Here is a 15,213-nt window from a genome sequence, read left to right as displayed (position 1 = left end):
TTTCATAATACTGTATTTTGTAGAGGGTGCATCTCCATACACTACCTCACCTGGCCTTACAGTTAAGACCAGGCAGGCTGGATCAGTATTCTCTCCATTCTGTAGGTGAAGTAACTAGGGCTTGGAGAAGTTAAGGGACTTCTCCAAGGTCACCAGTTAGGAATGGACAGTGTTAGGAATCAAAGCCAGAGTTTGAAAGTTTCTGTGTAGAACTTTTGGCACTATATGACAGGGAGACCATCAGCAATTTCATCGTGAGCTTTGTAGCGGGTGAGCCTGTGGCCTTCTCTATTAAAGGTCAGGCTGAGTCCTGACAGGTATTCCACTCTTGGGGTCTCTCTGTTATGTATTATAAGCCTCCCCCAATTCATTATTCCACGTCATTTTTTTTTCTTTAGGCTGCCCTGCAACCCCTGCGCCACCACCAATGCGTGCGGCAAGCCCATTGGACCCTGTGTCACCAATCCCTGTGTCCCCTGCACGCCCTGCGCTCCCCCTGCCCCCTGCACGCCTTGTGCTCCCCGCCCCCGCTGTGGGCCTTGCAGTTCCTTTGTGCGCTAGAGTCCAGGGGCTGCCAGTGGAGCAAGGACGCCGGTCCCAGGGATCCAGGGCTTTGACCCGGCCCTGGTTCATGGGACACAAGGGCCTGAAGACACAATTTGCGTAGCTGGAGTCGCCCTGGTGGGTCAGCCAAGAAACGCACCCAACCTACTCCAGACCCTTCCCTGCTCACCCTTCGCTTCAGAGGGGTCTGTGCCTTCTTTGCTAGTCCAGAGAACCCTCCCAAGGGCCAGCGGCCTTCCCTTGGAACCCTCCTAATAAACCTGATTTCCCTGGCAAAGCAGATGCCTTTCTCATTGGTATTCATTTGTTTCGCCGTGCCCATCACTTGAGCACTCTATAAAAAGCCACTTGAATATCAGGCCTGACTTGGATACAGGAGCCATTCTGTGCCTGGTGGGCAGAGGCTTGGCCTGGCACCCTGGACCCGTGGACGAGGCAGGGTGGCTGGAGGGAGAGCAGGGCAGCTGCAGGGCTGTGACCCCTCTCTCCCTTTGACCATTCCTGGATTTCCCCCACCCTCCCCTCTTGGCCTGGACATCTGCTAGAATTGATTATATCCAAATCTGAAGTGAGGCGGCATGAGCTCGGGTCTGGAAAAGAGGCTCTGGAAAGCTCATCTTTTCTCCACAGGAAGTTTTAGGTCCAGCACTATAGCATCTGGGTTTCTGGTGGTCCTAGCAGCCTCAGGAACACCTAGCAAAGGGACTCTCCGGCTTGCCTGCTCTAGATCATTATCAACCTGGGCTCCAGCTGCTCGCTTCTCCTCCCAGCTCTGGGGCTTAGAGACCCCTCAACTCTTCACCTGATACTCCTGCCTTTCTCAACTCAGTCCAACAGATGCGTGTCGAATACCTACTCTGTGCAGACTCTGGATAGTGCGAGGAGAGGAACATAAAGAAAGACACAGTCCTGGCTGCAAGTTATTTGCAATTTGTTAAAAGGAATAAAACTAGTCCCCAAGTCATGCTACTATAAGGCATAGTCCCTGGCACGATGAACGCAGGCTGGTGAGGCAAGCCCGTCTCTGAGGACTGGAAGTGACAGAAGCATCACCAAGAATGGGTATCTTTCTTTAACTGTAATGAAGAGACACGGAATTGATAAGCATTTTCTTCTAAAACCTCAGAGGACCATTTTGATAGGAAGGGATCAGCAACCATTTAGTTCTCTACTTTTCCCCACTGACCTACCCATCACACCAGGCTTCCTGAGGCTGGTGTTGGACCTCACTTTGGTGTACTGAAATAATAAAATGAATTAAAAATTTATATATATATATAATATATAGATAGATAGATAAAGATATATCTATATCTATATCTATATATATCTAAAAATGTATACACATTTTAAGAAAGGGAAACTGTATTAAAATCATAATACTCAATATATATACCAATAACAAAAGATGAATGCAAGTTACATTTGACTTCTGCAATTACAAGAGGTGTTCAGGTTACCATCAGCATCCAGACACTTTTGATTACGGTGAACTACTGCTTGAGCAACATTGACCAAAATGTCCACTTGTATACATTTTTTTGGCTTCCTCTGTATATTATTTAATTATAGTTGACATTCAGTATTATTCTACTTTAGCTTCATGTGTATAGAGCAGTGCTCAGGCATCTACACAGTCTATGAAGTGATCCCTTTGATAACTCCTGTGCCCATTTGACACCCTTCACAATCTTTATAACATTATTGATTATATTCCTCATACTGTATTTCACATCCCCATGACTATATTGCAACTATGAATTTGTACTTTCTAATCCCTTCACTTTCTCCCCCATCCCCACCCCCTCTATCTAGCAACCTTCAGTTTTCCGCCCCCCAGTATCTCTGAGTCTATTTCTGTTTTGTTTGCTCATTTTTTCTGTTCTTTAGAGTTCATATATAAATGAGATCATATGGTATTTGTATTTCTTAGTCTGATTTATTTCACTTAGCGTAATATTCTCTAGGTCCATCCATGTCATTGCAAATGGTAAGATTTCATTCTTTTTTTATTTTTTTGTTTCATTCTTTTTATTCTGCGCATTAATGATCTAGATGAGGAAGATGGGAGCAAGAGGTGCCACCACAAGGTTCCCCAAAACCAGGGGCACAAGTCAGTCCATTCCACTTTCTCTGTCTGAGGTAGGGTCTTTAAGACCCATATAAAATGGTAGAAGGTAGCTATATGGACTCAATTTGCTTCCGGACCTTTTCCAGAGCCTTTCTGTCCAGCTGTTGCTGACGAATGATGACAAGGCAAGCGAAGACCACGGCCACACCCACGATGGCCCCTTCAAATTTCCAGAATGAATATTGTTCCATCAGAGCTGAGCGACAGCTTTTGAACTCGTTCCTCTTAGATAAGCTGCATGTGATTTTTCTCCACATAGTCTGTGGAACCACACTCAGGGGTGGTTTTAGCCTGAAAGTTAGAACACGGGGCACACTCTTCTGCCTCCACAAACTCTTCCACCAGCCAGCACTGCAAATGTGTGGTGCTCACTGACAGCTTCTCCTCTTGCACTGGAGCCTCCGCTTGGCAGAGCTTTAAGGAGAACGCGCAGAGCAACCAGAGGTGGCGGCCCTGGGGGAGGCCACGCCTCTCCGCGCCCGCAGGTATTTGGTGCTCGGTGTCGCACCAGTTGGGACAGAGGGGCTTGCTTGACGGGCCTCGTGCCTCTGTCCGAGCGCAGAGGCGGCGCTTCCTCTGCAGCCATTTGGGAGGTTCTAGGTCAGGCTGCGAAATGCTGGGGTTGCCTCAGGTCAAAGGCTCTATTGGGAAGTCCCCATGGCCACGGCGAGAAAAGCCAATCTTTTGTTGGCTACGGCCGTGAGTCCCCTTGTGCTGGCCTGCGGGTCTTTGGGGAAGGCTCTACCGCCCTAGCACCCCCTCACCTCCGCTTCCACTCCCAGCGCGGCCACCTTGCCCCACGGAGGCTCCTGGGCGTGGGGCCCAGCTGCACGGCCTGGTTTTCCAGACCGGCGGGTCCATGGAGGCGCAGAGGCACCAGCGCCGATTCCATTCTTTTTTATGACTGAGTAATACTCCATTGCATAAATGTACCACAGTTTCTTTATCCAATCATCTATTGATGGGCATTTTGGTTGTTTGCATATCTTGGCTATTGTGAATAGCACTGCAATAAACACAGGGGTGCATATTTTTTTTTCAAATTAGTGTTTTGGATTTCTTTGGATAAATACTCAAGAGTGGAATTGCTGAGTCATAAAGTAGTTCCATTTTCAATTTTTTGAGGGACATCCATATTGTTTTCCATAATGGCTGCACCAATCTGCAATCCCACCAACAATGCACAAGGGTTCCCTTTTCTCCACATCCTCGGCAACACTTGCTGTTTGTTGATTTATTGATGATAGCCATTCTGACAGGATTATTAATCATTTTGATTATTGCTGAGTCCACACTAGTCTAACTCTTTCAGAATAGAAAAGCATGGTCATCTTAAAAAATATTTTTTGGTTTCATGTCCAATAGTAGAATTTATATATTGTCCTGTTTTCTTTCACATCACCATTCCTTTTTTTTTTTAAATTTCTAACTTAGCTCTGTACCAGGAGTATATGTTCTACACAGCATTATTTGATACTCTTGACCCCAGGCTCATCTTCTGTTGGGGACACCAGGTCCTTTCTTAGTTGGCATGTCTAATGCTCTTTGGTGACCTGTTTTATTGACTCCTGGCCTATTCTGGTCTGAACTCTTAGCCAAGTGGGCATATCACTCTCAGATGTTTGACTTTTCCCCATGCTTATGTCCTAAGTATTTTTGCTGATTCTTTTCCTTTCTGTTTTCCTGAAATTTTCATATTTGCTGTGAGATAGAGCTAAGGCACTTTTTTTCAGTCTTTATATCTGGGGTCAAAGTCACTGTTTGAGTTCTTTGAGTCCTGAGGCTGCTGTCAGCATCTACAGGAAGAGCAAAGCTGTCCAAGAGTCTCAACATTTTCCTCTATAAAAGCCCATTTCATTATTCTCAGGAGTCACACCTCATTACAAGCTTGTGGGATTTGTCACTGTAATCCCCATTTTACTGAAGAGCAAAGCAATGTTCAGGAATTTTAGGGTGTCCTCCTGTCTGTACTTGCAGCTGGCCTTGAAATTCATGACCTTGTTTCCATGCTTTCTCTCAGTTCTTGTGTTTCATCACATCCTGACCTAAGCAGTGTCTCATCTCTCTAATTCACAATGAGGTGTGATGGGCCAGGTAGACTTGAGTTTACTTACTTGTGTCATTTGGACAAGTTAAATTTCTTCCCACTGTCTTGGATTCTTTATCTCTGATACATGGTGACAATAATGGAGCCCAAACACTTTGAGATGAGAATGGAACACTATGTGTGAAGGGTCCTAGTAGACTATCTGATTAAAAAATGATCTATTGTTATTCATTTCCTGGGCCTCAGTGTTCTCTTTCATAAATTCAAGTCCTTTTCACTATAGAATTCTTTGTTTCTTGAAAATAGAACTTACTTCTGAAGTGAACTTTTACCAGGCTAAAAATTTAGGACTAGGCAGGTAGGTTTTCTCCCAGATTCTAAATCACCTTAGGTCATGCCACTGTGCATTTTCATTTGCTTAGGTGCTAAAAAATTGCAATTTAATTTCTAATCTGGACATATCAACCAATTATGGAAAAGGATGACTGTTTCCCTGTAGAGAAAAGCTAATGAATGTAACTTGGTCTTAGTTTAGAAAGGTACTACAGAGAGTAGCTAGTGAGAGGACTGATTGGGCAGAGAGGTCTTTGAAGGAATGATGGGGTAAGGAGGGATGAGAAACAGGGTCCCAGTGAAGACCAGAAGCAAAAACTATAACAAGAGGAACATGGGCAGAAATCAATCTAAGATTTCCTTCCCCTAAGAAAATCAGAGAAGCTTCTGTGACAAATATTTTGCACTGTGTTTAGGTATTTAGGCTCAGGGGTTAAACACCTGAGTTATTTAAATCCCAGGTCTGCCACTTATTGGCTGTGTCTTAGGAAGATTCTGCGCCTTTCCCAATCTGTGTCATTATCTGTAAAATGAGAATTATTTTATAGGCCAAACTTACAGGGTTATTGGAAAGATCAACTGAGAAACGTGCTATAGCACTTAGAACCTTGTTTGGCACTTAAGTATTCATGAAGTGGTATCATTATCATCATCATCATCATCATCTTCTTCTTCTTCATCATCACCATCATTATTATGAATGTTTGCTCATAAATGTAAGGCTGGAGGATTCCTAGAGGATGAGTAGAGCCCATTTTAATGCCAGTACAAGAAAGGAGGCTTTGGTGGCAATACAACCCCATGTACAGAACTTTTCCTTCTTAAGAACCACCCCAAATAAGATAAGCAAACCCACAAGATCAGGAATTTAGCAGAGAAGGTAGGGACCATGGGCCATCTGCCAACTTCCTAGTCCAGTTACCAAGTTAATGTTAAAATTTTGCATTTTTTAAATTAGTTCATAAATATAATTCTGTGCCCTTAGTGCTTGCAAGTGAGGTTAAGTGAATGAGGTTTGATCACCATTGGATTGATTGGCACGGGCCACATGTCTGCTCAAAAAAATTGAATTTTCATAAAATTCTTTACCTGAGCTACCTGGGCCAACAATAGGGAGAGGGAAGGTTATAGAATCATTATCATCACCCCCATCCCCAACTATATTCACACACAATACCTAACCTTACTTTCACAGCAAAGCTATGAGGTGGGCAGCATTATTATTACTTCAGTTTAAGATGAAGAAAACAAGAGCCAAAAAAAGAACTCACTTCTCTGAGCTCATATCATCAGTGAGGATGTGAACACAGGTCATTTAGCTTCAAATGTGTGCTTTTCTATTCCTTCCACACTGCCTTTGAAACCTGGATACATCCTTTTTAAATGACTTATATTGTGTTCTACAAATAATCTTTTGGGGCTTCTTTCTGAACCACAGATTTGTTTCTGTGCAGAACAAAGGACAGAGAGAGTGACAGGGAATAGGAGGTGTGATGGGAAGGGCTACTTTGTTAAGATTCATTATTGGGCAAGAGGGAGGCTCCCAAGTGTTTGCAAGTGTCAAAAGGTATCTGATTCCAGAGGTGATGGAAAGCTGCACATTCGTCATAGAAGGTGTCCACTTCTCAGGGACGACAGATTCAAGATGCATTCTCGTGGGCACTGAGACTTGTTTTGGAAGCATCTCAGGCTGGCATAGCTCTTGTCATAGCTCTTGGGATGATCAATGCTCTCAGAAAAAGAATTAATTTAGGAATAAGGCAAGAGAAATTTCTAGGGACTTTGAGATAAGATTACCATGGATACAAAGGTATCTCTGAGCACCTCATTCTGGTTTTGCTTTCTTGTTGAGTCTGAAGTATTATGCTTTATATTTATGTGTCAACACTGCCACTTGAACTCTCACTCTGTGGACTGTTTCCAGCATAAGTTTCCTTCTGTATATATCTTCTCTTTCTCATCTTTGAGGAGATTGTTGCTTCAATGAAGGTTGGTAAACTTTTTTTTTTGTAAAGGACCAGATAGTAAATATTTTAGGTTTTGCAGGTCATATGGTCTTTGTTGAAGCTACTCAACTCTGCCATTGTAGAACACAAGCAGCCATAGACAATACCTAAATGAATGAACATGGCTGTGAGCCAATAATACTTTATTTACAAAAAAAAGAACAGCAGGCCAAACTTGGCCTGCGGGCCATAGTTGGCTGGTCTCTGGTTTTGCAATATTCTCATGCATTCTGCTGGTTTCATTTCCCAACCATGAACACTCAATTATTTTCAATCTCTCCATTACTGACAAATTCCCTAAGCCCCGACTAATATTCTCACTGGGTAAGGCTCAGGATCCTTGTAGCTAATACAGGATGAGTTTCTGCTATAAAGACAAGTTGAACTGAATGCTGAAATGTGGGTACATTTGGGAGAAAAAGGCCACCAGAACACTGTTCACTCTAAACTCTCTTTCTAGGGAGTCCAGGGACAGAGCCTCTCAGGTGCGGTGTCCCAAACAACCCCACCCCATGTCCCTGGCTGACTTCCCCTCTGAGTAATAGGGAGAGACATTTGGGGCTCTGTCATGATTCTGCCTCCTTTGAAGTGACCTGATAAAACTTGATTTCACCAACCACCAGCACCCAGGAGGATCCTGGTGTGACACAAGCTGAATGGAATAATTTTATGGGAGGAGGGAAGACTCTGTGGAGGCATCTAACTAGCATATTTTGGAGAAAAAAAATTACCTGAAGCATTAGGAAAAGAAACTATGCTGTATGCCAAGCCCTCACCCACAATTAAGGGTATAAAAGGACCATGGAGGAAGGAAGGACTCAAACCTCACCCAAATCCACTACCATCAGCTTGTCTGCTCTTCCATCACCTCTCCCAGCACCATGCCTTACAACTGCTGCCTGTCCAACCTGAGCTGCCGCTCCAGCTGCCCCTCCCGGCCCTGCGTGGCCCCCAGCTGCCATAACATCCCCCTGCCCGGGGCCTGCAACATCCCCGCCAATGTGGGCAACTGTGGCTGGTTCTGCGAGGGCTCCTTCAACGGCAGCGAGAAGGAGACCATGCAGTTCCTGAATGACCGCCTGGCCAGCTACCTGGAGAAGGTGCGCCAGCTGGAGCGGGATAATGCAGAGCTGGAGTGCCTCATCCGGGAGCGGTGCCAGCAGCAGGAGCCCTTGATGTGCCCCAGCTACCAGTCCTACTTCCGGACCATCGAGGAGCTCCAGCAGAAGGTGAGCGAGTGAGGTTGATGGGGGCAGAACAACAGCTGGTTGGTTGTCTTTGAACAAGAAGACATTCTCAAGTTAAAGTGGCCCTCACCATGGAATTTTGTTTTCAGATTCTCTGTGCCAAGTCTGAGAACGCCAGGCTAGTGGTGCAGGTTGACAATGCCAAGCTGGCCTCTGATGACTTCAGAACCAAGTACGTTGAGAATTTTCAGCCAGGTGACCTCCACTGTCCTTACGGCTCTTTCATGTTCCTGTGGGCCTATCATCACCTAGAAGGGGAGAGGAAGCCATTTCTCCCTTTTTATTTCTCTTCTATTGTTGGTTATCTATAATCAGTTTCAACCAGAGATCCAGACTCAAAACTCTTATACTGTCTGCTCTTCAGTCTATATTGGACTTTCTGGAATGCCTTCTTAAACACCCAAATTCAGAGAGTGAAATTAATTCTCAGAGAATGGATTGCTTTGGTGGTATATTAACCAACAATATTGAGAGGAGTCAGAGACTCCATCTCAGGAGTCCCCGTGGGTGCCTTCTGGTGTTAGGATGAGTCAGTTCCTCTCCAGCCAATCCAAGCAAAGCTTGAGGGAAACGTGAAAGAGAAGGGATGGAGAACTGTGTCAGCTCAAAGATAGCCAGGCCGATCCCCTTGAAACAGGACATGGGACAGGAAGATGGGCTTCCTTCCTGGCTCTTCCTCCCACTCCAATCTGTGTGTGCAGGTATGAGATGGAGCGGTCCTCGCGGCAGCTGGTGGAGTCGGACATCAACAGCCTGCGCAGGATCCTGGACGAGCTGACCCTGTGCAAGGCCGACCTGGAGGCCCAGGTGGAGTCCCTAAGGGAGGAGCTGCTCTGCCTCAAGAAGAACCACGAGGAGGTGAGAGGAAAAGAAAAAACAAACAAAAGGCTTCAGAGCTAAGCCTTCAGCATCAGGAATCAGGAGGCCATTGCTGTCAGGATCCCTGGGCAGCATCTTTCTCTGAAGAACGCAAGGTCAGCTCAGGGAATAATGATGCGATAGCCACAGTAGGAGTGAGGTGAGCTGGGCAGGTTGGGCAGGTGCTGGAAATGCCGAGGAAAGAAACCTATGCTCTCTGCTGGTCACTGGTAGGTTGTGAATTCAGTGGTAGAGATAGAAGGAAAGAGAGAATGAGACATGACCCCTCTCTTCAAAGAGCTCACGGTCTAGTCTCTAGTCTGGAGAGATGGCCATGTAAAAACACAGGCAGAAGGAAATAAGTACCAGTGGGACGTATGAGCAGTCCACTCAGGGAACAACTCAGTCGGTCTGAAAGGAGATAAGGAAGGAGCTCTTCTCGGAGGCATGTCATGGGAAGGAGGAAGGTTTTAATACTGGGCATTACAATCTGTGGGAAGAGGCTGAGCAAAGACACAGAAGTGGCATAGTGAGCGAGGTATATTTAAGAATGGCCCATGGATGGGTATGGTTGGGCATATGGTACCTACAGGAATATGATGGGAAATGAGGAAGGATTTGCACATGCCAAGGAGCTGGGACTTAGTCTTATAGGAAAAGTGAACTTGTTTCAGTTTTCTGGGAAAGGAATCGAAGTGACGCCGATTCGGATACATTCCCACAAAATATCTGTGTTAGCTTTTGGGAATATTCAGGAGATTCTTTTCAGTGAATTTTCTGGTAGGCTTGAACTCATTTTCCTACAGCAGGAAGATAGCAGATCTATTTCTGCGGGTTCATTTCTTCCCCTTCCTCCATCAGGAAGTCAACACTCTGCGTTGCCAGATTGGGGACCGCCTCAATGTGGAGGTGGACGCTGCCCCCACGGTGGACCTGAACCGCGTGCTCAATGAGACCAGGTGTCAGTATGAGGCCCTGCTGGAGACCAACCGCAGGGACGTGGAGGAATGGTACAACACCCAGGTGGGCACCTCAGCACCTCAGAACATGGCCACTCAGGACCCTCAGGGCCCCTAAGGCAGGATCTGATCCTGTCTCTCCCTCTGGTGTTTCAGACTCAGGAGCTGAACAAGCAGGTGGTGTCCAGCTCGGAGCAGCTGCAGACCTGCCAGGCAGAGATCATTGAGCTGAGACGCACGGTCAATGCCCTGGAGATCGAGCTGCAGGCCCAGCACAACCTGGTGGGTGTGGTGCAGACCTCCCAGTGAGAAATGTGAGGTGGGGACTCCGAGTCCCTGGGGTGCCCATGGGCCATACTCTCCTGAACTCTTGAAGCTTTGGCTTCTCTGGAACCCTATGGAGAAACCCGGTGAAGGAGCTGCTCTGTGACATCCTGTGTCTTCCCCACACAGAGGGACTCTCTGGAGAACACGCTGACAGAGACGGAGGCCCGCTACAGCTCCCAGCTGTCCCAGGTGCAGTGCATGATCACCAACGTGGAGTCCCAGCTGGCCGAGATCAGGGGTGACCTGGAGCGACAGAACCAGGAGTACCAGGTGCTGCTGGACGTCCGGGCACGGCTGGAGTGTGAGATCAACACATACCGGAGCCTGCTGGAGAGTGAGGACTGCAAGTGAGTATGAGGCGAAGGATTTCTGAGAAAACGTGTATGGTGGGACTGACTATATGACGCTGCATTCACATGTTGGCCATATTTTCAATACACCAAATACCACACATTAATCAAGTGTTTACTATATGATAAATATTTATGAAAGGTCAAAGGTGAAGGGCATACAATCCCTGCCTCAGGGAGCTAACAATGGGAGGTGGTGATAGAGAGATTTTTACTCACAGCAATAACTATTGTGCATGGCAGAGTGTGTTAAATTTCTAAGTGTCAAGAGCATAAGATAATATTTTTCAAAAGGACAATTTTCCACCTCTGCACATGGCATTCTGGGGAAGGGAAAAAGATTTGGTAACAATCACATTTGATTCCAACTAACTCTACCCACTGAGAATTCATAAGTTGTTTCATTAAGCACCTTGGGGTTTTCTCTACTACCCTTCCCAATCTAAACCTCTGTTTTCTCCCAGCCTGCCCTGCAACCCATGTGCCACCACCAATGCTTGTGGAAACTCCTGTGGGCCCTGTGGCAGCTGTTAAACAGGTTGCTGTTAATTTAAATACTTGCATCCTCTTTGAAGACGACAATGAAGCCATTTAGATCAAGCATAGAAAAGGTCCCCAGGTCCTGAGTTCTGGAGCTCAGTTGCCTTTAGAAACCTTGTCATGCCAACTATGATATTTCTAGACATGGAAATGCTTTCCAGATCCAACACACAAAGGCACACATCATCAAGTTCCAATGTCTGATAAACTCCCTCTCATTGAAGGTTGAGTCTCTCTGTGTCTGAAGACATCCAGCTCCTTGTAATCTGAGCTCAAGGTATTACTTCAGGGCGTTTCCTATACACGTATTTTGTTTCCTGCTTTCCTGGCTTCTTTGTTATTCTCTGGAATGCAAGGAGGCTACTTCATTTACTTCCCAATAAACTTTATTTCTCTGGCATTGTAAATGTGTTTCTAATTCATAGTCATGCATCGTAAAGTACTTCTCATGGCTGTTCCATAAAAATACCTCTTCATTAGAAGGATAAAAATCATTAGGGTTGAATGAATGCAGCAATCTTCTTCCACTGGTAAATACTGATGGTGAGGGATGGCTGTCCTCCTGGGAGGCTCCCACCAAGGGAAGACCGCGTAGAAAATCTGGCCTTCAACACCCATGCCCACTTTGCCTTGGCTGCGGGGCCCTTGGCCATTCTGAGAATCCTCTGCAATACTCACTGCTATCTCCCACGGTCATCCTCATCATTGTGAAATTCTTTGCTTCTTTTTCTCCTACACTGTGAAGACCAGCTTCTGTAGAAACCACTCAAAAAGCAGCTACCCTCTCCTTTCAACATCTTGGCTGCATCTGTATCACCAATAGAGATACCTACCCTTCCCTCAAGATGTACCTTCAATGATGTCCACAACCCTGCACACTCTGGGTCCTCTTCTTGTATCTCTGACTGCGGGAGACCAGCTCCCGCAGGGTCCAGGGGTTTCCTCAGGTGGAGGCGGAGTTGGCGAGGAAAAAGGAAAAAACGCGCGCGGAGACACAGGAGCGCTTTTTCAAGAAGAGAAGTGTCTCACTTTATTTTACAGCATGCCCCTTTTTATAGTTGGCCATTATCTCATCAGTAAAAAGTTCTTTTACATAGTTTAGATCAGAGTAATTCTTATGCTCTAGGGTACAGCTTGACTTTTTCTTATGCTAAAAGATCAACTTATCTTAAGTGTGTTTTAATCCTTTTTCCTATAGTGACTATGTGACTAAGGCTAATCCTTTTACCTATAGTGACTATGTCTACTCAACAATTATCCTAAACACTATTAGCTAAGCAGGATCTTAAGATTTATAGGGTGTGTACTTTGACCTTTACTAAGAGACTAGTAGTGTGACTAAAATTGCCTTTAGTGTATAAAATAGAATTATTGTGATATATCTATCAGAAGGGGTGTAAGGTCTTTGTCCCACTGGGGGGCATCCAAAGGGGAATTTAAATCTTCTAAGATATAAAGCAGTATCTGTTTCTCAGTCAGAGCTTCAGAATTTGTCACAATAGCAGTGCGCTTGGCCATGTCAGACACTGAGGCACAGCCGGCTCCCAACATCTGACCACCCATCCTCTGTCTCCTGATTAGCACGTCTTCCCCTTTCTGTCGCAAGTGGAGGAAGTGTCTAGAATCTTGGCTCTTTATTTTTCTCTTTCCACATCCCTGTTCAGGAGGAACTATCTCCTCCATGCTGATGACAGGTGAATCTCACTCTCACCTCAGTTCAAGCTCCAGGCCTTTGTTTGCCCGTAGGACAGTTTCACTTGGTATCAGGCCATCACACTTAATGGGACTAAAACTTATCTTTGCCAAACTGGTTCATCTTTACCCACTTATTATGCCCATTACTTTATAATGTAAAGACCCTTGAAACGCAGGGAGACATATTTCCTTACTTCCTTCTCTTCACGTTTACTCTTTCCTCTAGGTATTTGTTCATATTTATAATGTTCTTCTATAACCTCTTTATCATTTTATTTCCTATAATTCCCAATAAGGCCAGTGTTCATTATCTTATCCAATAAACACTGATTTTACCCTATCTCCTACTTGTCTCATCTCTGAATTATTAAAGCTCTCAAGTCCATCAGCCACTACCTCAGTTCTCCATTCAGTTTTGTGCTGACTGACACAACCATAATCAATCACCTATTGTATGGGCCAGTACTGTGTGGGGTGCTGAGGACACACAAATAAGTCAGCCCCAGTCCTGGTCCACAACATGTTTACAGCCTAGAGTGAATAAGATGAAGAAACACAAACATCAGTATGGCTTGAGAAAGGTATAAGTAAACCATGATGGTGAATTTCCAAGATGTGAAAGAGTGATATGAAAAGGCTCCAATTTTCAGGTGCCTGCAGTGACCATTAAAAATTTGGAGGGCTATTGGCTGCAGAGGTACAACCTGAAGAGTGCAGGGTCCCAGCCCCTTCTCAGCCCAGGGTTTCAGTGCTGGGGAGAGAAGTCCCCATAATTTCTGGTTGTGAAAATCAGCAAAGATTGTGGCTGAGCGAGACTGAGGGTGGCTGTACTCCCAGGCACTACTTTTAAAGGGACCGCACACAGAATTACTCTCTGACAGACTCATTCACTCTGAGCTCCAGCACTGGGGCAGCAGCTCAAAAGGTGTCAGGGACATATGGGGAGGGACTGAATTGTCTAGCCTCAGGGTGAGGGTTAGAAGGGCAGCTATCTCCTGGATGGAGGAGTGGGTGGAAGCCAGTATGTCTTTGTTGAGCCCTCCCGCTTCCTGCATGCAGATGCAGGCAGACTGGGAAACTGGCGATCACCTTTAATCTGCCGCACCCTAGTGATTCCCTGAGACCACACCCCACCCAACTTGTGGACACATCCAAGCCGCTTCCAGTGGCTTTTCTGTATAAACTGCTTGCCTTGGCTCATGCTGCAGACATTCCTAAAATCGCTCAAAGGTTCACAAAACCTAAACAAGCAACCTGGCTTCAGTGTATCCTGTACCTCTGGCTGAGCAGCCCTAGGCCCAGCACTAACGATAGCTGGCCTTGGTTTGTGGCTTGGCCTCTTAAGGCACCTCCAAGTACAGCACAAGCAGCGGCCATCTCTGGATTTCTTTGTGGATCATGCCAAGTGGCCCCAGGAAGGGCACAGATTGCAACTGAGCTTGGCCTGCAGTGGGTCTCCTCCCAGGATGCCTTGGGGCAGGCAGGTTCAAAGTCCAGCTTCAGACTGGGCTGGAGCATCGCCCAGCCATCTCTAGTGATGACACACCCTACAGGCACACTGGGCAGGCACCAGAGCTCCGCTATAGCAAACACTACTCTGTAGGGTCAGTTCCTGCACAACAGCTCCTCAACTGTATTCACAGCCAGTCCTCACAACCAATAACCTGAGGGTCAATCCGTTCTATTGATGTACACCCACAAATCAATTCTCAAGTACCATAGGAGGGCACACACAACCCACACAGGAGACACACCTGGAGCACCCAGCTACCAAAATAAAGAGAAGCAATTTACCAGGTGCAGAGTTCCAAACACTGGTTATAAGGATGCTCAATAATCTCAGGGAGAATTTCAACAAAGAGACAGGAAACATAAAAATTAAGATAGAAAGCATAAGAAAGAACCATTCAGAAATAAAGACAACAATAAGTGAAATGAAGAACACATTAGAGGGAATGAACAGTAGATTAGTTGAAGCAGATGATTAAATCAGCGATTTAGAAGAAAGTGCAGGGAGTTCCAAACAAGATAAACCCAAAGAGGCCCACATCAAAACACATCATAATTAAAATGCCAAGGTTAAAGACAAAGACAAAGAGAGAATCTTAAAAACAGCAAGAGAAAAGCAGTAAGTTACACACAAGTGTGCTCCCATA

At 45.7% G+C, this 15,213-nt stretch overlaps 1 protein-coding gene and 1 pseudogene across 1 annotated transcript in view; one reads left to right on the top strand and one right to left on the bottom strand.

The window, feature by feature from the left end:
• KRT34 (keratin 34) overlaps positions 1–11,356 on the top strand; it is a 14,459-nt gene extending 3,103 nt beyond the window's left edge. Inside the window, exons 2-7 of the mRNA XM_019666994.1 lie at positions 8,418–8,500; positions 9,030–9,186; positions 10,048–10,209; positions 10,302–10,427; positions 10,599–10,819; positions 11,287–11,356. Of these exons, the coding sequence (XP_019522539.1) occupies positions 8,418–8,500; positions 9,030–9,186; positions 10,048–10,209; positions 10,302–10,427; positions 10,599–10,819; positions 11,287–11,356 (819 nt within the window). The remainder of the gene's footprint in view (positions 1–8,417; positions 8,501–9,029; positions 9,187–10,047; positions 10,210–10,301; positions 10,428–10,598; positions 10,820–11,286) is intronic.
• Positions 2,746–3,556, bottom strand: LOC109395724 (protein JTB pseudogene; annotated as a pseudogene).
• Positions 11,357–15,213: the final 3,857 nt, after the last annotated feature.

Source organism: Hipposideros armiger, unplaced genomic scaffold (assembly GCF_001890085.2).
Source record: "Hipposideros armiger isolate ML-2016 unplaced genomic scaffold, ASM189008v1 scaffold_482, whole genome shotgun sequence".
Classification (NCBI taxonomy): Eukaryota; Metazoa; Chordata; class Mammalia; order Chiroptera; family Hipposideridae; genus Hipposideros; species Hipposideros armiger.
This window is presented reverse-complemented; position numbering and strand designations above follow the sequence as displayed.